This window comes from Glycine soja, chromosome 18 (genome assembly GCF_004193775.1).
Source record: "Glycine soja cultivar W05 chromosome 18, ASM419377v2, whole genome shotgun sequence".
Taxonomy (NCBI): Eukaryota; Viridiplantae; Streptophyta; class Magnoliopsida; order Fabales; family Fabaceae; genus Glycine; species Glycine soja.
In genome coordinates this window covers 19,720,874-19,746,204 of record NC_041019.1, presented here as the reverse complement: position 1 = coordinate 19,746,204, position 25,331 = coordinate 19,720,874, and the positions used below count along the sequence as shown (strand labels likewise).

The window sequence follows — 25,331 nt, the reverse complement described above, 5'->3', positions numbered from 1 at the left end:
CATCACCTACCTTCCACTTCAAATTATTGAAGATGCAATTTCCATGATGCTGTTGGAAAACATATCTTAAATCCTTCCACCAAGGAGAAGAGTCAGCTCTGTTTATGCCATAGCACAATGCATTCCACCCTCCATATTTGGACATTAATATTCTGGCCCAAAACTGATCCTGGTTATTTGCCAAGTCCCAACCCCATTTACCAAGCAAGACCTCATTAAACTTGGACAAGTCTTTAATCCCAAGCCCCCCTTTGTTCTTGGGAAGGAAGATAGTATCCCAATTTACCCAAGCAATCTTGGTCACCTCAGATCCTCCTCCCCAAAGAAAGTTTCTCTGAATTGAGACTAGCTTATGCACCACTTTTTTAGGAACTCTAAAGAAGGACAGCAGATAGATGGGAAGCATTGTTAATACATAATTAATGAGTGTTATCCTTCCTCCCATGGACAGACTTTTCTGCTTCCATTTACTAAGTTTGAGTTCAAACTTGCTAATGATAGGCTGCCACACATTCCAACTTTTAGATGTTGTCCCCACTGGGATTCCAAGGTAGGAAAAGGGGATATCCAGCTGACCACAGTTGAGAAAAAGGGCTGCCTCCCTATACCAAACCTCTGATTTTCCCATGCACCCAAATTGGCTTTTGGCATAATTAATCTTGAGACCGAAAACCATCTCAAAGATTCTGAGGATAGATTTCAGGACTCTAATATTATCCATAGTTGCAGTTCCAAAAAACAGCGTATCATCTGCATATTGCAGAATATTAATCTCCTCCTTTTGTCTCCCTACTTGGTAACTGTGGAACAAATTTTTAGAGATTGCTGTCCTCATCAACCCGGTAAGTCCTTCAGCTACTATGTTAAAAAGAAAGGGGGCAAGGGGATCACCCTGCCTTAATCCTCTCTGTGGCACAAACTCCGAAGTGGGGCTGCCATTAATCAGAATTGATATGGTTGCACTAGACAAACATCCATATATCCATTGTCTCCATTTTTCAGAAAAACCCATCCTCATCATCATGTAGTTTAAAAAGCCCCAAGAGACCGAATCATATGCTTTTTCAAAATCCACTTTGAAGATCATGCAAGGATTTTTTTTATACTTGGCTTCAGTAATAACCTCATTAGCAATCATCACCCCATGAAGAATATGCTTCCCTTTAAGAAAAGTTGTTTGCCTTTCATCTATTAGGTGAGGTAATACACGAGCCAGCCTAGTAGCCAGGATTTTGGACACTATTTTATAGACACATCCTATAAGAGAGATGGGTCTATAATCATGAAGAGTCTGAGGGTTAGTGGTCTTGGGTATGAGGGCTATGAAAGAGGCATTGCTTCCTTTAGGGAATCTGCCATTGATATAAAACTCATCCAGGAACCTAGTAAAATCAGGTTTTAAAGTCTCCCAAAACTGCTTTATAAAATTGAAATTAAAGCCACCAGGACCAGGGCTTTTATCTCCTCCACAAGCCCACACTGCTGCTTTAATTTCCTCTTCAGAGAATCTAGCAGTAAGGCATTCCTTGTGATGGCCTTTGGTTGAATTTCTGATTATATGTATTGGGGGTCGTTGTGCTGGGTTATTGTTGGGTTTGATTTGCTTTTTGGAAGGTGGCACTTTTGTGTCTTGTATCTTTTATTTTCAGTACCTCTGGTACTGTTCTGTTTAATATTAATATACATATTTTTGCCTTCCAAAAAAAAAAAAGGATAATCCAGTTGTCTGCAATGCAGGATATTAGCTGCTTCCAGAGCCCAATTGACTCCACCACCTATAATCCCAAACTAACTTTTGGCAAAATTAATCTTTAGACCAGAAGCTAATTCAAATCCTCTTAGTAAAGCCTTTAGAAGTAGAACACATTTTAACATATCAAACTTTTTAAAAGTAAAACACATTCTCGAACTTAAATGAAATCAAAAGGCTTTAAATACACTCTCAGTATAATGTCTTTTGAGAGTCAATGTATCACCATGAAGTGAGAGTCATATTGTTGATAAAAGGCTTTAAATACACTGTGGCTAATTTCTGTATGGTTTTTTTTAGGGTTATCATTTATTACTGCTAATTGGCGTTGTTGTGGAAGCGCTTTGATTATATCTTTGAAGCCTCAAAGTCAGGTATTTATATCTTTGATTCGAAAACTAATTTGAATTTGTTGTTGTATGCATTACTGGTATATTTGTAACTTATGTTATGCCTGTCTACATGACCTTTCTTTCATTGGACTGATATGTTCATGCCTCTCTACATGACCTTTCTTTCATTAAGCGTGCCTCAAATTTGGCAATTTAACTTTGTTTCATGAACAGGTAGCTGTGTCTCCGCCAAAACCACCTCCGAAGCCCGATCTGGAGGTCGATGATCCGCTTTATCTGATGACATTGACCATCCCAGAGCTTTTCTTGAGGCCTTATCAGGTTAGATGGGATGCCACCGTGTTCGGGGTCGTTAATCCAGATTTCCCCCTATACATAAAGCACGAAGACCTCTCTGAAATCGCACACGGTGGTCAATGTCTCAACATATCAGTGTTACAGTTGTGGATTCTGTAAGTCTTTATATAAAAGGCTTTTAATTACCTAAGTTATGGCTTTCAATTCATAAATATTTAACTTTGACTTAACATAAACAGGCATCTCACTGAAACATGTATGCGAGCGGGGAATTCTGATATCTATGGATTCCTCGAGCCACAGTCCATTCAGAGGTTTAGGCAATCGCAGTTTGAATCTGAAAGTTACATAAAGAGTTGGATGCAGAGTTCACAACGCGATGTGTATCTTGGAGCCTACCTAAATGGGTAAGTCACAAAATAACAAAATTTAATTAATGTTTACTAATGTACTAACCCATTTTAGGTTCCACTGCAGTGGACACTGGAAGATGGTGGTCATCCTGTCCAAGGAACACTTAGTTGTCTGGTTTTGTTCATTGCATAACAGGCCAGACAACTACCTTAAGGGGATTATTAATAGGTTAGTGTTCTTTTCAATACATTTGCATTGTAATACCTCAACGTACAACACTAGTTTTTAATTGTTACTCATATGGAACAGTGCTATCAAGGGTCTTGATGATGCTCCATAGCCTAAATCAAAGGCTTCTGTTAGGTGGATTGTCGTCAAGGTACGTTATTTACATAAAACTTCCACTTATATATATTTCTTTATGTGTCTGTACACTAGTTGTTTAATTAATATCCAAATTTCATTATGTATTTAGTGTAATAGACAAAAAGGAAGTACTGAGTGCGGCTACTATGTGATGCACTGGATGTCCACCATCATTTTAGGAACTTTTAGAAATAATTGGGAAGCGATAAGTTTATTTCAAAGAAAATCGATTTATTTATAATTTGTATTACATTATTAACTTATTATGATTTATTTCATCATGCAGTATTTTAACAATCCTAGACCATTGGAGTCAGAGAGATTAAAAGCATTGCGAATCCAGTGGGCAAAATTTTATCTCCGAGTTAGAGATCAGGCCTAGGATTTAGGGACATTTTTTAACATTTTTTACATTTTCTATGTAACATGAACATTGAATTCATTTGATGATTGTTCTTTATAATAAATCAATTATTTGATGTTTATTATCATTAAAACTGCTTGAAAGCAGAATAAAATGTTTATTTGCTGTGAATTGGGCCTCCCGAAATTGCATTTGACAGGTACAATTTTGGGTTTACTGTAAAAATAGAAAGTATATATAAAAAAAATACTTGAAAACAACATCAGTTATTAACAAAAACCGATGTTAATATCATAACCAACATCGATTATTTACAAAAACCGATGTCGATATGAACTTTAACATCGGTTATTATAGAAAACCGATGTTAACGTTTGTATATTAACATCGGTTATTTGTGTATAACCGATGTCAGCGTTTGTATTTTAACATCGATTCTCTGTTGATAACCGATGTCAACTATTGTACATTAACATCGGTTAATTATAAATAACCGATGTGAATATTTGAATATTAACATCGGTTATGTACACATAACCGATGTTATACACAAAGAACTACACCAAATAAGTGTATGCATCATCAACGTTGACATCGGTTTTCTAGAAAAATTGATGTTAAGGGCATACATTAACATCGGTTTTTTTAGAAAACTGATGTTAAACTAACATATTAACATCGGTTTTACTGGAAAACCAATGTCAACGTTCATCATGCATACACTTTTTTGCTGTTGTTCATTGTGTTTAACATCGGGTATTTAGAGAACCGATGTTGTCATATGTATGTTAACATCGGTTCTCTAAAACCGATGTTAACATTCATACATTCAACATCGTCACTTTCAACATCGATTTTAGAACCGATGTAGAATGTTCTAAATAACCGATGTTGAAAGTGTATTTTCTAATAGTGTTACAAGAGAAAAATTTAGTCAATTATATTTTAAGATGAATGTAAATTAAATTTTATGAAAGTTTTCAACATAAAAATAATATAATAAGAGTAATTAAATAAAAAAAATGTCTTTAAACGAAAATGTATATGAAAAGTAACAAACAAAAAGCCACTAAAAATCAATAAATGGCATAACAACGAACTCAACCTATGCGAACGCACCCATTATTTAACTACTTTAGTTCACCTATTTTTAAAATGAACCAGATTTAGTTTTGTGGTGTTTTTCTATCTAGAATTCTAAAATTTAATTTTCTATTTAAAATCTTCACAAATTCAGTTGATTATTGCCAATCTATTTTTCATAATAGTTACAAATTAAAATTTAAATACAAAGCAAATTTGATCGAAATTGAGTTACATTAATTTTACCTCACTTTCAAAATGATTTTACATCGATTTTTTTAAAAAGGCAATTTCAAGACGTCTTTGATTGTGTTTTTGTTTTTTTAATCTATTTTATACAATAATTTTAAAAATAGAGATGTTTTGATTTTTTTTAGTTTTTTAGTCACCATAACATTGCATTAGTATAAAATATTAATCAATTTTATTAATGACTAATTTTTTATAAATGCATATATTTATTACTACTAAATAAGTTATTTATATTAACACAACTTAGTTTTATTTTTTAATATTATCTTATTCATATATACTAATAATATTAACTATTAAATACTAAAAAACAATAAATATATAATAATACTAAAATAAATATAATATTTAATGTTAGAAACTTGGATAGTGAAGTAATCCCATCAAAGTCATGGAATAATGTACAAGAGAGAATGAGACAGGACTATCTACACATAGAAATTCCTATGATTTGTGCTCCAAAATGTGGTTTCAATTGAGTTTTGATCCTTAACATCTATCTAGCTATTGAGTAAGGGGAACACACTCAAACTCAACCTCCAACTCACCCCTCTCAATATTTTGTAGCCTATCTGAGATTTCCTGTTTGATCTTCCCTTCATCTATGATACCATCTCTAATAAGGGTGTTGTCGTTGCTTGCTACAAATTTCCCAAGTTGCAATATATTTAATGTTTAATATTTAATTGATTTGTGTTTCAACCTTATGGATTTATCTCTTCTTTCTTCATTCTTATTAATTTGTGTCTCATTTTCTTCTTTACAATTGTAGTCATGCTATTCTCATATTTCTTCATTCATTATTCGTTATTCCCTTCTTATTAATTTGTGATCTCTTCAATTTTAGGTCAGGACAACCACGGGATTTGAAGACGTTAGTGTTCCTCTCATTTATAACTTGAATTTTGTAAAAAAAAATAAAAAAATCATGCTCTATTACACTCACTGTGTATTGGTCTGCAATTGTCTGATTTCTATTTGTTGTAAACATTTATATTATAAATGTTAAAATTATTTTTATTATTTGTTCAATTCTTTGGTTTTGAAATAGGTAGCCACGATTCCTAGAGAGAGAAAGAACCAAGAAAAAGAGATTGGAGGAGAAGATAACAAGCTCTGATAAAAAAAATATTTATATTATTATTGTTGTTGTTGTTGTTGTTGTTATTATTATTATTATTATTATTATTATTATTATTATTATTATTATGTAGGCTCTGTTCTTCTATAGTTTCTTAGTTTATTTTCTAATTAGAGAATAAATAAAAAGGATTAGGAAAGAGAATAAATTGTTGCTTTGTTGAGTGGATGTGCAACCAAAGTGACTATGTGGACTTCATCCAAACTCACGAAGTTACATATATTAAAAGTATTTGATTTCTAACATTTATTATTGTGGTTCCTCAGCCCATAATTGATGTTTCCTATACCAACTTTAATGCCGAGATTCACACAGGAAACAAATCACGTCGGTTGTGCAATGAAAATTAGAACATTTCCTTACTTTCTCTTTTTTTATTTAATTAATTAATTAATTAATTTTGTTGTTGTTGTTGTTGTTATTATTATTATTATTATTATTATTATTATTATTATTATTATTATTACTATTATCATTATTATTATTATTATCATTATTATTTAGTTATTATTGTTTGTTTCATGTTTTTTCTTCCTTATTGATTTTTTTCCTTCTTTTCCACTTTCTGATTTTCTTGCTTTCAAGGTTCTTTCTTTGTACTTTGTTTTATGCATGTTTATTATTATTATTATTATTATTATTATTATTATTATTATTATTTAAAAAAAATTATGGAAGGTTCAAGCTATTTGAGAGGTATTTCAACTTCAAATTTCATGCTATTGTGCTATGGATTTATGTCTTCTTTCTTCATTCTTATTAATTCGTTTTTCATTTTCTTCTTTACAATTGCAGTCATGCTATTATCATATTTTTTTGTTCGTTTCTCTGATCCCTTCTCTCCACCATAAGTAGGTCAGAACAATCACGGGATTTTAAAACATTAGCGTTCCTCTCATTTTTCACTTGAATTTTTTTTGGTGGTGAAGTGAATGATAATGAGAAAAATCCCATAGAAATGGTGGTGAGTTCTATTCTTTTGCATTGTCTTTTGAATTTAAGTTGTTAAGACAGTGCAGTTAATAGAACATGAACATGGATTTGAAATTGTTAATTTTTCTCTATTATTGCAGATAATTAGAGGAAATAGTGTAGTCACTGTTGACGTCCTTCAAATTCAAGTATTTAAATATAAATTAACAATTGTTAAGTGACCTGACAAATGTAAATATGGAGTAATTTATATTATAATTGACATGCTGTCATATATTTATAAAAAAAACTATTTTACTTATTTGAAATTTCAATTCTCAATTTAATTACACTTTTTTTTTTACTTTTTAACCCTTTTAGTTTTAAACATTTATTTTGTTTATTATGTTTAAGCCTTATGAGATTCATCTTAATATAGTTTGTTAATTTTGTGATCTGAAACAATTATTTTGCATGAACATCAAGTTTCCTTAATCAAGTGATCCATGAACATCAACCTTTGAAGTCCCTTAATCAAATGACTCATACATATGCACGGGTTTCAAATTCATATGAACATCAACCTTTGAAGTTTGGTTAATCAAGTGACTCAAACAATTTGACAATTGATCAACTCTACTATTTAGAATTATTTAATATGAATGTTAGTTCTTTTATCTTTTTACAATCTCTTTCTTTTTATTCTTTCATCGAGTGACTCATATGTATGCACGGGTTTCAAATTCACATGAACATCAACCTTTGAAGTTTGGTTAATCAAGTGACTCAAACAATTTGACAATTGATCAACTCTACTATTTAGAACTATTTAATATGAATGTTAGTTCTTTTATCTTTTTACAATCTCTTTCTTTTTTATTCTTCCATCGAAAATCATTTAGACAAAAACTCGTGCGTACGCACAGGTTACCGACTAGTTTCCATATACAAGCAATGAGATCCACAGGATATTAATAAAAAAAAAGTGACAATAAAAAAATTAATAATATAAAAACAGTGAAAAAGTTACTCTAAGTTAGAAAAAAAATTAAAAAATTTAAGAAGTAATTTAAGGATAAAATTATCTAATAAAATATAAACACTAAATTGAAATATTTTTTTATTATTAGTATAATTCAATTTAATGCTTAATTTAATTTAAGATAAATGCGATATCATGTTAAAGAAATTTGATGATAACTGATGTAATTCCCAAAAAAAAAATGTCATATTTAATGTTTGCTTATTCTTTTTAAATAATTTAATTTTTCATAAATCCTTTAACTTTTAATTAAGAATATTATTAGTTTAGTTAGTTATTATATAAATTTAACATTAATTTTTATTTATTCATAAAAATTATTATTTCTTTATGTATAAAAATAAGTAAAAAAATAATATACTTGTTTACATTTTTTAATGAATATATGATTGTAAAAAAGGTAAAAAAAATAGTTATCAGTTTGCTGAATGAATAATGATAAAGAAAGCAGATACTAGTATAGTTTTACGATACTTAAAATCCTTCAATTAATAAAGAAATATCCTAACCTATCTTTTATTCAATTATATTTAATATTTTGTCTCTAGTTTTTTTTAATTTGATGTAAGAAATGACGTTAACAAAATCTTTTGTATATTTATCAGGAAAGTAAAAATCAGTAAAGAAGGGTAGGCTCATAAACACTTCAAAAAAAAAAGGGTAGGTGCATAATTGCATACGTTGACTAAATTTTCATTCATATCGTGGGCTATTTTTTCTAAAAGATAACTTATACATTTTCAGCACAGACAAAAAAAACAAACAAAAGGGTAGGTGCAAATTTCTATTGATTTATGGGAAGGCCGAAGACAAGTTCCTACGTTAAATTTTCACATGTCTAGTCAAGAGAAAATTGATATTCACGTCTCTTTATATGAATTAAGCAAGTGGGGTCATGGAACTTCAATGTACATAAAGTGTGCATTTATAAAGATAACAGTACAGTCCCACTACAACGTTGTACCCCCACCATCAGACATCAGAGATGCAGCAGCTGCAGGAACAACACCAGTTGAAATGCCTGGTTTCGACAGGTGGAGAAGCCTGGGAAATTCACACCAAACAGTTACATATGTAAATGATAAATGTGAAGGAACATTCTAAAAGCATGATAATTTTTCTGCAAACTCAAAGGGTTGCTAATCTGATCCACCTAAATTGATAACCAGTAACTAATTCTAATATGATGGTAAGACCTTAGACAGTCATAACTGAGCAATACCAAACAAGCATGACAAAATTATTCAATCTATGACCCCTTAGCCAAATATGGATGAAGTTCACAATATACTAAACCTGCCGGTTACTGGCAGCTCCAGGTTCTAGGTGAGTAAAATATTTGCACTTAGTATAGAAAAATGTGCAATTGAGAAAGCAAGAAGAAACTTACGGTGCAAGGTATTCACAAAAGGATGACACAGCAGACGCAACTTCAGCATAGGTTTCAGCAGTTGCAGGTGCTGTTACTTCAACCATTTGTATACCAGGTGTTACTGGCATGGCCTCGTCAGTTGCATGGAGCTTCAGCATTTTATTGATTGATGAAACCGTTACAGTGATTTGTGCACCCCTGTGGAAATTGAAGGAAAATCCCACCCTCAGCAGCTCATGGTCTAACTTGTACCCCAGTGTATAAAACATGCGCAGTGCATTCTTGCTTGTTTTGCTTTCCACCATTGACCTAACCAGAACAGAAATTTGCTCTGCGCCTGCTCCCCTCATTGCACCACCTGCATGTATAACAGTCCTGAACAACCCATCAAGCATAAATTAAATATATGATTTATGGAAAAAAGTTCTAACGAGTTTTTGACAGTGAAGTTGCATGGTTTACCACGAAGGTTCAGCTTGCTCTAGGTCACACAACAGTCGAACCTCTGAGGCTACAGTACCTAGAAATAAAGACCATAAAATGGTATGATTAATTGGAGAAAGGTCAAAATATATACTCAAGAAAAATCTTAAATCATAACATATGTGCTCTCAGATTCTCGGGGGCTTGCTTCTTAGACACATAAAAATTGAAGTCTTCGTTGTATGGGTGTTTGTTTCCCTGGTTCCTAATGTAAGTTATATTATATCATACTTGTCTTTCCCAGAATAATGATATTATTTTCCCCTTCATTAGTGATAAAATAAATTTCATAGCAGCAAAAACATATGGAAATATTGTTGGCCACAAAATAGCAAAATATTGAAACAAAACACTTACCCAGATGTGGACCACTCTTGAGGCATATTTCATGGATCCTCAATCGTTCTCTCTGAACACCACATAGTCCTTGAAGAAGAATCTCCAAGGCCTCAACATGCTGCAAAAGATAACAAAATATCAACCGCCAAGGTTGTCTCACACAGCCAAAAACATGAAAGTTTCCTTCTGAAAAAATGCAATACTAACAAAACATCTTAAAACATTTGTATGCATTTTATTTGAGAACGGGATCCATTCAGGTGGCTACTCAATCTTTTTCCTTACTGCCTAGTGCCTAGGGCATTTGGGTTACTAGAGCATTAAGTTACTTTTCATGGGTAGAATTCAAATATTAAATGCAAGTAACACGCAAGCAATCACAGCCAGCATTCTTAAAACAAGAGTGGGAAAATAGAGATTATGGCATTAACATGAAACATGATGATTTATAATAGCCGCATCCTGCATCTAAAATTTCTAACATCTAGAGATGGCTTAGCCAGATCAATTTAATTCCAATACATCTGCCATATTCTTGAAAGAAAAAGCAATTGCCAATTAACAATTCAACAAAAACATAAACTCACCTGTGTCTCTATAATTCCCTGAACCACGCATTCCATATCCACCATGCACAGCTGCATTGCACAAGAGATGTATGTATTATTTATGCAATCTAACACTTTCGATAAATCCATCCAATATTTATAGAGATAAAACAGAGAAAAAAGCGTCTTGCTCCAACTGTACTGCGTAGTCTGCATTGGCATAAAATGCCAACAGTTGCTTGTGACTGTTTGAGTTGTGAGTGAGATAGAGAGAGTGGTGCCAAGATGAGTTTCTACTTCTAGAGTTCTAGATGCATACTACACTGGGAGTCACCAACATAGCAACACTGCTCAATATAGACTTGAAATCAAAAGATGACCTTACTGTTAATAACATGCTAAACCAACAATAGAACCCCAAATGGCAAAGAAATGCAGAGAACCTCATCAATAAAAAGGAAAACACAACTTGAAAAGATAAGAGAGAGTAGTGAACAATGGGCAGAGGCATTTCTAGCTCACATGAAGGCAAAGTGAGAAAGATGTGCAAAAACAGTTGGCATGCAAATTTAAACTGAACAATTACACGTTTGTTATAAGTGTTTCACTGCTTCACTCCCCTCTCCTCATCTTTTCCTTCTCTTAACGTATTATCTGAGCAGACTGAGCTTCATCCTAGTTAACAAGAAAGGGGATAGATAGGAATGGGGTGGGGTCGGATTAATAAATGATCCTAAAGAAAACTAAAAAGTATATGATCATTTGATTTGATTTTGCTTATTAAGCAAATCTTAAGCTAAAACATTATGAGTTTCACATTCGCATCAGCATTTCATTTCTGGATTTCCTAAACAACCAAATCGAAAAGTATATCATTTCATTTGACATATCCATCTCCATCACATAAAAAACACATGAAGAAGGTGACATGAAAATCAAGAGCAGCCAGAATAATAGATGGTGATGGTGACAATAAGAGACCAGGCAGATGGTGCTTATCTTGTCTTGTCATGGTTAATCCCAATTATTATATTATATTTAAGATAACTAGTTGCCTTTTCTTGCTTAGCCTAGTCATGCACTTAATTGGAATGGCCACAGTTTGACATGAGGGGCGGATGTAAATAATTATTGTTTTTGCCCCCATAAAAAAATTAAGATTGCCCCCACAAATAATTTTTAAAGAAAAAGAATGTAAAAAATTATTAGAAATAAATTTTTTTTGTCAGAAAACATATTATAGACAATTCTTTTGTCTCCACTAAAAAGGTTTTATGGATCCGCCACTCACGATGAGAGAATGCATATTTACATTTTAACCACAGATCGTAAAATATCCCGCTCTTTAATTTTGCCTAAAATTTTCTGTTTCACCCTCTGTGTTACTGGGTACAAGGCGAGTGAATAGACCAGAACACAATGCTTTTATCTATAATTAAGAAAAGTTGGATTGTACAAGCAGAGGCTTCATTAGAACCGAGATTTGGCCAATATGTGGGAAATTGAAATTCTAGAAACCAAAAACACGTATTTCCGGATCTTCTCCAATTAAAAATAATTGGAGAATCTCCTATTAATAAATTTTCAATCATTAGATTAAATTGGGAACCGAGATTTGGCCACGTGTCCAACTTCATTTTTTTTTGTTTTTTAAAACAGGAGAAACCGCTTCATTCTATCCAATACTCATCACAACATCCGACAATTCTTTTCGCTTAAACAGTGGATTTTGCTGAGGAAAAAGACCAATGCCCTGAGATCCACTCTAAGTCATGAGTCAACTCATTACCCAAAAAACTAGGGGGAAAAGCTAAAAACACAGTATCATCTCACAGGCTCACAGCACCTTACAATAGAAATGCGAAAAGCCAAAAAAGGAAAAAACACACGATAGAAACCCAGAAAAAGGGCAAAAATAGAAACAGCATTGAAAAGGACACCTTACCTGAACGGAAACCTGCAGAGAATGCGACCTCGCCGGAAAGCACCGAAAAAGGGCGAGAGAAGAGCTACCTCGCCGGAAAACGTGTGGAGGTACAGTGCTGACCTCGCCAGATTTAAACCACGTCGGAAAAAAGCGAGAGGAGAGAAGTCATCCGTCGACGTTCAGCACCCGTCGTCCGTCAAAGGTCGTGCTGGGAGAAGCAGTCGCGTGAACGGGGAAGGGATTTTGTTCTCGTGCGGGAAAGAGACTGAATATTGTTGTTTTAAAAAATATATTAAACTCAAATTTAATATATTTTTTTAAGACAACAACATTTGTTAATTGGAAACGACACCAAATCTCATCCCAATTTAATCTAATGGTTGAAAATTTGTTAATTGGTCCAATTATTTTCATTTGGAGAGGATCTGGAAAGCCTCGTGAAAACGGTTTCTGCCACAGTAACCACAAAATATCAATAAAAATCGAAACCTTGGCACACCACATAAGAGGGAAAAAGAAGGAAAGAAAGAACCTTCGGTAATGGGGAATTGTGCGGTGTAGAAAGTGCTGTTGACGAAATCAAGAAGGACGAAATCGGAGGAAAATGGTAATTGGAGAACGGTGAAAGGGAAGATATGACGGTGTAACCCTCTTCGGTGATGATGATTTCTTTGGCGTCAGTTGAAAAATGAAAAAAGAAAGAAAGAAATGAGAAATGGAATTGGAAGGGAAAGGGAGAATGAGGGAATAAGTTACTGTTGTAACAATAGTTTATGGCGAACCGAAAAAATTACTGGCTGAGTCACGGACAATGTCGCTTTCTTTAAGACGTTTTGTGGCATTGCCAAAAATTGTGCAAGCAGACTATCAACCACGACGTCCCCAGGATAAAACAGCCCAGATCACTGTATAAGATTCCCACTGCACTGAGAGAACCTTTTCTAGAATTACACCCTCTTGTATGACTTGAAAAGTTACTCTAAAGCCACCCGAAAATATGACTTGAAAAGTCACTCTAATAGCTAACCGAAAAATGTAACTTAAAAAGTCACTCTTAAAACCAACCGAAAAATATGACTTACAAATGTCACTCTTAAAGGCAATCGAAAAATATGACTTACAAAGTCACTCTTAAAGGCAACCGAAAAATATGACTTACAAAGTCACTCTTAAAGGCAACCAAAATTTTAGAGCGACAGAAAGAAAGAAGGAGAAGTTTGCCGGAAATGCATCGGCTGAAATATGGGAGGGAGAAAGAAAAGTTGAGGAAATGCTTCTCAACTGGGGCAAGAAAAAAAAGAAGAAATGAGTTCTCTATATATAGGGAGTGAAACACTATTCAAGCGTTTATCCTGAGCGATGTGGAACTTGAAACTTTTTTTTTTCTTTTTTTTTTCAAACTTTCATTTGTTCTAACAGTTACCTATGAGATGAGAAAGAGAGTGAGTGTGAGGAAGGTAGAAAGGGAAGGCACGATTCACTTTGCTGCCAGACTAAGCACAAGTTTCAGTGTACTAGTGATAGAAACAGTCCTTGTGGGCGAAGTAGTTTAGAAGAAAAGAAAAGGTTTGGCATTTTTTATGTTGCAACTTTAACTCTTAACTCTTCCTGGTTCCTTAATTAATATCTAAAGATACTTGTTAACATTTTTTTTTCACTAGATCAATATTTTGATTCATAGAAGCATATCGTATTTTTAGAAATTAATAAAAATATAATATATTTTTAGGAATCAAAATATTAGTTTAAGAAAAATAAAAATTTATATTAATTTTTAAAATATTAGTAAATATATAAATTAACTAACATGAAATTATTTTCGCTGAAATAGTTTTGGAGAAAGAATTTTTGTTGTAGTTTCACTTTCTCTACTTCATATGAATTCATGTTGAATATCTTTTGTTTAATTTGAGAAATACTTGGTACTTGATATTTTCAACTTAGGGTTGCCATGCTATGAGGCATGGTGTAAATTCTACTACTTTGTGTACATGATTTCATGATTTAGTATTTAGTTTTTCATAAATTTTTATTTAATTACGATATTTGTTGGTGTATAATAACCTCAATTGCGAAATACAAAAAATAATTCTCATTTTCATAAATAATTTAATAAAATTTATATTACACGTATTCATATAGTGACAATTTGTCATTACAAGGAGGGTTTTAGTACATTAACAATTTTTTTTGAAGGAATTCTCAAATATATTTTAAACACGTGTAAAAATAAATTTCATTTAATCACACTAGCCTAAAAAAATTAATCATTTTTATGGTATACCATCTACTTTTCTTTTAATTATTGATATCAACTCAACATTAATTTCTAAAAATTAAAAGGTTGAAGAAGAGAAATAAGAAACTCAACATTGCAAAGGAAAGGGCGAAGAGGTTAGAGAACAAATACATAATAAAGTTCTCTTGTTTCTTAATCAATAACTTTGACATTGGAAAATTACTATCTCATAGTGAGGGTGTGATTAAGTTTTTCGTAGCATTAATCTTAGTTGAGTCTTTACCTAATACAACTATAAAATAATGATGATGAAGTGACAGTTAAGATTCAATAGTTGGATGTGTTTTGCACGAATATTAGGTTTATAATTTATAAATTTTGTATATTATTATGATTTTTATTGAACTCTGTTTTATCCTTTAATATAATAAAAAGTATGCTAGTAAATATGTTATAAAAATATTTACATATTATATTATTTTACTCTTTTGTATAATATGTATTATTATTACGATTTTGTATGGAATCACTATATATATTTTATTTCATGTAATGCATTGCCATATAAGATTTATATGTAATAAGTTATTTTTATTCTTTACATTGTATGAGTTATTTTAAATTCTATATGTTATTTAACTCAACTACAAAGAAAAATAAAAAATTATAATTTGTTTTAGACAATACTTTTAACTAATATTTGAGTTCAATAGTTTGTTTCTAATTCAATTGTTTTTCTACTTTAAATTATTCAATATTATTTTATTAAATATTTTAAATAATGATTAAATTTTATTTGTTTTCAATAATGATTAAATTTTTTATTTTTTACTTTTCAAAATTTGCAAGTTTTTTAAAAACTTTGGAGTAAAATGCTTCACATAAATTTATTAGGAGTAAAATTTGTTAAAAAAAAAAAGTTTGGAATAAAAAGTATAATTAAGTCTAATTTTTTTATCCAACATAAAAACTATTAAGTTACTTCAACTCTTCTGTGATGTGAATTCAAACATGTGATTTTTTTTTAAAAATCAATTTTAGATTCATAATTAACTCTTGGTTTAATGTCACTTTTAGTCCATTAAATTTTACTTTTATTTCTTTTTAGTACATTAAGTTTTAAAAGTTTTATACTGGTCCTTTATGTTTTGAAAATTTTCATTTTAGTACTTTTTTCTCGATTTTCCATTTAAAACTTAGCTCTGTTAGTGTTTTAAATTTTAAAATAATTAGCATAACATAGTGGAGGCTAAAGATCGTTACTATCTTTATTTTATTTTAAAAAATATAAACCTAACCCTAACCTTTCTCCTTCCTCAACCACCACCAACCACCATCTCCTTCTATCAACTTGTTGAAGTAGTCATCCAAGTTGACTTTGACTTTAGGCTCTTTGCTACGCTTCCTCTTGATCTTGGGTTAGGGGAGGGAAGGGGAAGCGAGTTTGACTTGGTCAAACTTGAGGTTGTCTCTGATGGGTTGTTTGAGGTAATCGATGATGATGTGGTTTTAGGCATGTTGGTGATTGGGGGCGGGGGGGGGGGGGGGGGGGGCAGGGAAAGGAGGGAGCTTGGGGGCGATGATGAGGTCGACAAGGTGACAGTGGGGGAGGACTAGGGGCGGGAGACGATGTTCTTGTTGAAGAGGGAGGAGTCGATCTTGGGAGTGACAAGGGCATGGGTGGAGTGAAGGTCGAATGTGCAAAGAGAGGAGAGAGAGAGAGTGGTGGAGTCTTTGAACACAAAGGACTCCAACATCAGCGATGTTGCTCCTTGTAGTTTTGCACATTGACATGATAGAATGAGAAATGTGATTACATTAAGTTGCAAAAATGTTGGTGCTTTTGGGGAAGGAGGAAGGTTACGGGTTATGTTGTTTTATAATTTTTTTATAAAATGAAAATAGTAGTGGGTTTTAATTGTCATTATGTTAAATTAATTATTTTAAAATTTAAAACACTAACAAAGTTAAATGTTTTAAACGGAAAACCGAAAAGAGTATACCAAAATTAAAATTTTGAAAACATAAAAGATCAAAATGAAAATTTTAAAATTTAATGTGCCAAAATGAAACAAAAGTAAAATTTAATGGATCAAAAGTGACATTAAATCTTAACTCTTTAATGTGAAACCAAACACCAATTATGGTTGGCACAGTCCCACGCACTTTTGAGAATTGAGAAATCTCATAAGGAAGGAATTGTCCATACTTTGTATTTAATGTTGATGGCAAAAATTGATTGATTAAGTTGTCTTTTTAAAGGTTTTTAAAGGCATGTTTTTTCAAAAGTAATAATCCAAAAGCAACGGGAGCCATGTAGAAAACACTTTGCTTCTGAGAAGCCCCCATAAGGAAGAGAATCATATCTTTAGCAGTGTGTGGGAGTCATGGACTTGTCTAGCAGCCTACCAGAATCGAATCACTACCCTTGAATGTTTATGTTGTATCATTGATTTGAGATTTAAAATACACATGTAATAGTATATCATCTTAATGTACATGTTATGCTTAATATATATCTTGAGGTTAATTTATCTCCCCGATAAATGTATAACTATACAAATCTAAGTTAAGTAAACTATTGCAATCTCTTCCAAATTAAAGGAAAGAAGTCACTACAATAACAATTTCATGACATCATTAACGTAGTTTGGAAATTGAGATTAGGTTATGGAAGACATGTAACTCACTTATACAAAATCATCATCAAAACATACTTGGTTATCTGCATAGCACATCAAAATATGTAAAACAAAATGTTGGTGAAAAGTTAATTTAATCATGTATTTGTTTAAATTAGCAAAGCAAATGACATAATAAAGCAATAGTGAAAATAAGTATTGATGTTGAAAATGCTGGAAAAAAGTTGTAATTAATGAGATTAAACAATATTATTATTGCAGGTATATAACATCGTGTAAAACAACTTGGAGGATTTTTAGTTTTAACATGAATAGAAAATTGTGTTTAGTTTTTAGCCATAATGTACATGTCCATACAATGTTTCTAGCTTAGTTTGCGATGGACAAAATATATGATGAGGAAAGAAAACTCACATACAAAATTTTCATCCAATTTTATTTATGTGAATTCATACAGATTTGAGTTTTGTAACAAATGACAAATAGTACATTGATGTAATTAATGGATCAAGTGAATTTGCATATGAAAATTACTTGAGGAGATTATGTGACTTTGCTGGTCATGAATATAATGGATAGACCTAATGTTATTTTTTTACTCCACTTGGAAGTTGTTGTCTAATAGCATTGTGTATGAAAGAAAAAAAATCTTTAAATGTACTAGGTGTATGTTTGAATAATGTAATTATTATATTTGATTAAAAGTAATATTCAATAGTTAATAATGTTATAAACAGTTTGTTTTTCCTTCTATAGGTCTATAAATTGGGGAGAATAAGCTAAAAAAAGTCTTATAGAATTGAAGAAGTTGTTAATTTTTAATGAAAGATATACAAATGATTATGCATGTCTATCAACTCTAGTTTGGTTAGAGGTGTTAGCTTTCCAAAATAAATTTATTGTGGATGAGTTAAAATATGACACAAGTGAATTAACTTATTTTCACAAGTTTCTAATGAAACTTTTGACAAAAGAACAATTAAGTCTATAATAAAATAATAGATGTCATATTTTATGAAAAAATATGGTTTTTTTTTATTTATATATATGTCAAGGTGGAATTGGCAACACATTTATTTAGAAAACCTTATTTGTTGTTTTAAGGTCACAAAGGGTAATTGTGCTAATTGTTGTTTCAAGTGGTATTGCATTTTTTGTTGTTATCAAGAGGAAGGATTGCTCGTTCCAATTTTTGTGCATTAGTTATCAACAAGAATTTTACTTGTAATATTAATCATTGAAGCAATAGAGCAAAACTACTTATACAAGTAAAATTAATCATATGAATTGAAGCTCCATTGATGAATGGACAACCATACATGGTATAATAGATGCTATCAGAATTCTCATGTTGACATTGATGTTAATATAATGCTAATGGTAAATGTAATTGAAGTTCTTGCATAGTTTGATTGATATTTATAACTTAACACTCACACAAGAGCTAGTTAGGTGTCCTTTTACTATAGACGCAATAGTGCATATCTAGATCTATCCTTTGTTTTTTTTTTGTTTGATACAATTTGTGTTTCCATGCATTTTTTACGCCTAATTTGGGCAATATATCTTGGATAGTTGTTATTGTTTATTGAGAATTTAGGTACACAATATGGAGGTCAAGTGGATGCGTTTGTAACACGCGCACCAACCCAAGTAGCCCCTACAAAAAGACGATTGTTGTCAGTTATTTATTTATATGTATTATTATTTATTATCAGGCAGTGTAATCGATTACCAACAACGGAATTCTTGAAATTCAATTTGAAAAGTCATGACCCTTCAAAATATAACTATGTAATTGATTACCAGAAACCTGTAATCAATTACCAGTGAAGAATTTCAGAAAAAGCTTTTTGAAAAGACACAACTCTTCAAACCATTTTTAAAAGGCACGAAGGACCTATATATATGTGTGTCTAACTTCGAAAAGCAAGTGAGAGAGATATTCTAAGAGAACTTCATTGTCAAATGCTCTCTCAACAATTCTTGAGCAAACACTTGCAAATCTATTGAGAGTTCATCCAGGAACATCAAATTGTATTATTCACTCTAAAGGAGGGAAATCTTTCTGTTCATCTCAGAAAGTAAGTTGTAATTGTGGAAGCAATGTCTTCCAAGGTTATTTTGATGATGCCAAATAATCAAGAGTCAATTAAAGTTTCAAGCAAAGATTCAAGAATCAAGTTTCAAGATTCAAGATTCAAGAAAAATTAAGATCAAGATTCAAGACTCAAGATTCAAGAATCAAGAGAAGACTCAATCAAGATAAGTACTAAAAAGTTTTTCAAAACATTGAGTAGCTCATGAAGTTTTCACAAAATCTTTTACCAAAGAGTTTTACTCTCTGGTAATCGATTATCAGAAGGTAGTAATCGATTACCAGTAGCCAGCATTATTTTTCAAACTAATTTACAAAGTTGTAATCGATTACCATAAACATGCAATCGATTACCAGTGTTTTAAAACATTAAGATTTTCAAAATTCAAAATGAAGAGTCACATCTGTTGATGTGTAATCGATTACACCTTAATGGTAATCGATTACCAGTGATTGTTTTTGAAAAATTCATTTCCAAAAGTCACAATTCTTCAAGTGACTTGTTTCTAAAGATTCTTTCAAAAGTCATAACTTTTTAAGCAATTAGTTTTAAAGAAATTACCAAGAGTTACAAGTTTTGACTTGAGTCATCAAGAAATTATAAATGTGACCTTGGCATGAAACAAAATTATAATTGATCTTAATCATCTCTTTCAATCAATCTTTCAATATTTTTTTTCATCTCTTTCAACATATTTTTTTTCTGATTCATCTTCTCTTCATATTCCTAAAAGTTTTTGTTCAAAACTTTCTCTTCCAAGAAAAGTTCTTTGATAAAAAACTTGTGTTATTCATCTTTTTCATTCTCTTCTCCCTTTGCCAAAAGAACGAAGGACTAACCGCCTGAATTCTTTTGTGTCTCTCTTCTCCCTTTCCAAGAGAATTCAAAGGACCCCGCCTGAGAATTCTTTTGATTCTTCCCTTCCCCTTAAACAAAAGATCTCAAAGGACTAACCGCCTGAGATATCTTTTGTTTCCCCTTGCAAAGATTCAAAGAACTAACCGCCTGAGAATTCTTTGTCCCAACACATTGGAGGGTACATCCTTTGTGGTACAAGTAGAGGGTACATCTACTTAGGGATTGTTATACTGAGAACAAGAGAGGGTACATCTCTTGTGGATCAGTTCAAGTGGAGGGTACATCCACTTGGTTTTTCAAAGAGAACAAGGGAGGGGACAACCCTTGTGGATCTTTGGCTTGTAAAGGATTTTACAAGGTTGAAAGAAATCTCAAGAACCGCAGGTTTCTTGGGGACTGGATGTAGGCATGGGTTGTTGCCGAACCAGTATAAAATTCTTATGTTTGTCTTCTTCTTCCCTACACTCTTTAATTTCCGCTGTGCACTCTAATTATCGCTTTTACTTTTGATTAAGTTTCTATTTCTGTTCTTTACTTTCTTAACTTAGTAGTAAAAGCCTAATTGAATCTAGTAACATTAAGAATGATAAGTTTTTAATTAGTAAAGGTCCATTAATAATTAATTCAATCCCCTCTTCTTAATTATTCTGAGGCCACTTGATCCAACAATAATCAAGAGACTGGTTGTCTCTTGAATTGTGAGTTTCCTGAACACAAGGGAAATGGATCCCTCGGGTGTTCAGAAGTTGTAAAAAGAATTTTTACAAAGTTAGTGAAAATCTCAAATGGGTTGCATGAGGACTGGACGTAGGCACGGGAACTGGTCGAACCAGTATAAATCGAGTTTGCATTTCTCTCTTCCCTTATCTCATTTATTTTATTGTAATCAATTTTGTCTTGCTTGTTTAAAGAATATTATTAAATTGATTGTTGCTTATGCTTCTGCATTCTTAGCCTATCATTTAGAAAGAGGTTAAAATTTTGTTAGTGGGAAATTTTGAAAATTAATTCACCCCCTCTTAAGTTATTGATGTCACTTGTCCAACAAACACTCATTATCCTAAGGAAAAATTGCCTAAAATTATTACACATGAATGGCAGTTTAGTAACCTATTGGAGGCTCCCAACACACTTCCAATGAAAGACCTTTTTGTTACAAAATTTGAAAGCAATGAAGGTAAGTAAATTGCCAATTACAAAACAATCCTCAATTTTGATGGCTGTGCTCTCTTTAGTGATTCACTCAATTTAGAGTTCTTCTTAGTCCAATAGCTCTTAAGGTGGTTAGCCCCTTGCTTCTTGACTCAAATTCTTCAAGGGATGACACTAATCTTCTTTTCCAATTCCTATATGGCAACTCACAAACAAGGAAACAAAGAGACAAGCAATAACCAAAGACCAAAAAATGAAGTGAAAGCTAAACCAATAGAGTTTTAACAAGACAAATTTTCAATGATTATTCAATAATTAAAACAAAAAAGCACACAAAAGCAAACTAGGACTCAAAAAGAAACCTAGAATAGCTCAAGAGTAGAGTAAAAAAAACTAAAAAAATAAGACTCAAGAAACCTCTAGTTTTGACACTTGTTTTCACACTAATTTTCAATTGAAATTTCAGAACTAAGATTGGTATAAAATAAGCATCAATTATAGAACAAATTTCAAGCCAAAACAATAAGCATACTTCTTTTTCACTTTTTTTCCTAGACACTGATTTTCCTGCCAGCTTGTGTGATTTTTCGTATTTTTTTCTTTTATCCAAATCACTTGGTTCTTTTTTTTAATTTTGGTCCAGATGTCTAGAAAATCTAGTAAGAATTTCAACTCAAAATTTCAACTCTAATACCACATGATGTAGCTCCATGTGGAGCTTGTAAGCCTTGGATCTTCTTCATCAATGGAGTCATTTGCTTCTTGAAGATCAATTACAGCGGAATTGTAACATCCCATTTTTTTTCATAAATAAAATTTTAGAGAATAATTATGTTTTATAATTAAATAAATAAAGAAAATAGTTATAATAAAATAATAGTTTGAGAGAAAATAAAAAGGTATTTTATTTATGCATTTGATAACAAATAAAATAGTTTGTTTTTATAAAAATAAAAATAAATAAAATAATAAGTTGTGAGTACCCAAGGATTAAAAGTGATATGTTAGGTCAGACGATAACTTTTACGACTGTTCATCTTTTCAATTTCATTTTCCCTCTCCTCTTCCCTAAAACCATTTCTTTTTCCCGCAGCCCACCAAACCTATCTCAGAAAAACGACGATCTCAGATTTATTCACCGTTGGATCGTTATAAAATTTGAGCACCACGTTCGAAACCCAATTCCGAGAATTCTCACCGTTGAGAATTACAAAAACATGTTGGAGCTAAGAGAAATACCCTTCGCACCGTAGCTTTCTTTTTTCCAGCAGAAACCCAAAATGGTCTCAGTAAAACTATGATCCCGGTTTCTTTAACCGTTGGATTTTCATGAAATTTTGATATGTGGTTCGAAATTCAATTCATCACATGGTAGCCGTTGGGATTTCTGAGATAGTATTGACAGAGAGAGAAAAAGGAATCACACGAAGACAGTAAAAATGGAGACTTCAATCTCTTCTCCGTCTCTCTGACATTTGGGAACTCTATCGGAGCAGTCGGAGGAAAAATTGGTAGAATATCAGGAAACCACTAGAGATGCCACTATTGCTGTCGGAAGACGCGTGAGTCCACTTAGAGGTAAGAGATGAGTTATTCACAATTAGGGATTAGTGAAAATATGTGTAAGGATACTTAGAGGATTAAATTGGGGTTTATTTTGTGGTGTTTATTAAATTATGATTTTTTCTTTACAAATATAGATACAATATTATTGTCTTTACGCACCAATTGATGTCTTGATAAGAATTAATTGATAAACTTGAGTACTCTTGATGTTTTGACCCATGATTTTGATATAATTGTGTGAAATTATTTGAGGGATTTTACTGTCCATAATGTGATAAATATTTTGTATAAATTGTTATATTGAGGATATGAAATGATTATTCAAATTGTGAGTATGTGATGAATTGAACATGTGATGAATGATGGAATACATGTATATTGAGATGTGTATTATGTTGTGAGCTATGAATTATGCAATCACACAACTGTAAGACCCTTTAAGGGCGACGAGTTTTGCGCGACGAGTTAAAATGATTTTAAAAATAATTGGGTAGTTGTGTGTATTGCATAGTTCATAGGTAAAGTGTGTATGATTCATTAGGTGTAATAACATGTTATTTTGAGATTATAACATTGTGATTGAAATCGAGTGTATGTGATAAATTGAGTATGCACATGATTGAGATGCTGTGTGCATTGAGTTGTAAACTGTGGATTGTACAATCACACGACTATAAGACCCTTTAAGGTCGACGAGTTAATGCTAAGTCCCTTTAAGGGAGACGAGTTAATGCTAAGACCCTTAAAGGGTGATGAGTTAAAAATATTTGAGAACAATTGAGGAGTTGTGTGTTTTGTACAGTTCATAGATAGAGTCTATGTGCTAAAATGTTTTCTGGGTTGGACCTGAATCAGGAGGGAGAGGCCCTGAAGGACTCTTCGGAGTGTAGGCCTTGGGGGTCACCCGATTTGAGTGCTCCTTTAAGCCTGTGCCAATCCCACATGATTGGAGCATTCTAGCAAAACACGGTGACCCTGACTGGTCTCCCTATGATATTACTTAGTGAGAGTGACTTGACTTGCTAGTGTGTGGTTTGTCTTGTCATGTACTCCTAGGTGCCCGACGAGGTTTTTCACTGACATGGTACCACATTGCATATAGGATTGAGTCTTAGTGTATCTGCTGCATAATGCTTGTGTATTATTCTATATTGATTGATTTGATGATATTGTGTTTTGACTATTGAGTATGTGAATGTTGTAACAACGAATGAGATGTGTGGTGAAATAACGTGAGTTATGCTCAAGTAAATTGTATTTTGTTATATAATATTTATACCTACATGTTGTCTTATTTTTCTCTATTAGTTAGGAATGTGATAACTCACTCTCTCTGTTGTTTGTGTTTGGATCCTGTGATGATCTTGAACCTTGTGTTCGGGGGAGCAGATGACTAGGTGAATTTCTTTAAGGAACCTTGTGTTAAAGGACGTCGGGACACAATGCTCTGATATGATGTGACATTAGGGTATAAGTTGTTATATTAAATCTATGAGGTCTTGGACAACCTTGTTTTGAGCCGAAATGATTTATTAATTATTTGAACAAGTTTTATTATGGGTTAGAAAAGTGAATGTAAGCCTTTTACCCTTTTGAAAGGCTTGTATTTAAATGTATTTTAAAAACTTTTAATTAAATTTGATCTCTTATTTCTTTTATTTATTTATATATATGTCGGGGTAGAGGGTGTCACAGGAATGGAAAAGGAAGAAAGATGATTGGAGATGTCACTTCAAGGAGAATATGAGTCAAGAGCAAGCTCACCATTATAGGAAGCCACAGATAAGAGCTTGAAGGTATGAGAAGATGAGTGAAGGGAGAAGGAGCACAAAATTTTGTACCTCAAATGAGGTCTGAATTTGAAGTTTAATTCTCAAATGATCAAAGTTGAAAAATGCACACAAGGCCTCTATTTATAGTTTAAGTGTCACACAAAATTGAAGGAAAATTTGAATAGAAATTCAAATTTCACTTGAATTTGAATTTGAATGGGTGGAGCCAAAATTTCACTAATTGTGATTAGTGAATTTTAGCTATGGTCCAGCCCACTAATCCAAGATCAAGTCCAAGTTCTCCACTAAGTGTACTTAGGTGTCATGAGGCATATAAAGCATGAAGGACAAGCACAAAGTATGACTATATGATGTGACAATGGGGTGTAGCAAGCAAATGCTCACCCCCCTTAAGATGGT

The 25,331-nt window shown here is 32.2% G+C and overlaps 1 protein-coding gene across 2 annotated transcripts; it reads right to left on the bottom strand.

Annotated features, from left to right (window-relative positions):
- Positions 1-8,758: 8,758 nt before the first annotated feature.
- Positions 8,759-13,251, bottom strand: LOC114395815 (mediator of RNA polymerase II transcription subunit 18-like). Of its 2 annotated transcripts, XM_028357671.1 has the most exons (7): positions 13,116-13,251; positions 12,602-13,033; positions 10,696-10,746; positions 10,127-10,226; positions 9,749-9,806; positions 9,305-9,661; positions 8,759-8,958 (listed from the first exon to the last, which is right to left on the bottom strand). In XM_028357671.1, the coding sequence occupies exons 3-7, from the start codon at positions 10,738-10,740 to the stop codon at positions 8,865-8,867; spliced, it is 654 nt and encodes a 217-aa protein (XP_028213472.1). In that variant the 5' UTR covers positions 10,741-10,746; positions 12,602-13,033; positions 13,116-13,251; the 3' UTR covers positions 8,759-8,864. The 2 variants fall into 2 exon arrangements, with proteins under 2 accessions (XP_028213472.1, XP_028213471.1); XM_028357670.1 differs by lacking the exons at positions 12,602-13,033; positions 13,116-13,251 and having other exon boundaries at positions 10,696-10,806.
- Positions 13,252-25,331: the final 12,080 nt, after the last annotated feature.

Coding starts and splice junctions, on each gene's coding strand:
- LOC114395815 (XM_028357670.1), bottom strand. CDS start 10,806: ATGGATTTATCGAAAGTGTTAGATTGCATAAATAATACATACATCTCT. Junction 10,227..10,695: donor AGGGAATTATAGAGACACAG/GTGAGTTTATGT, acceptor TATCTTTTGCAG/CATGTTGAGGCCTTGGAGAT. Junction 8,959..9,304: donor TTTTGTGAATACCTTGCACC/GTAAGTTTCTTC, acceptor TGAATTTCCCAG/GCTTCTCCACCTGTCGAAAC.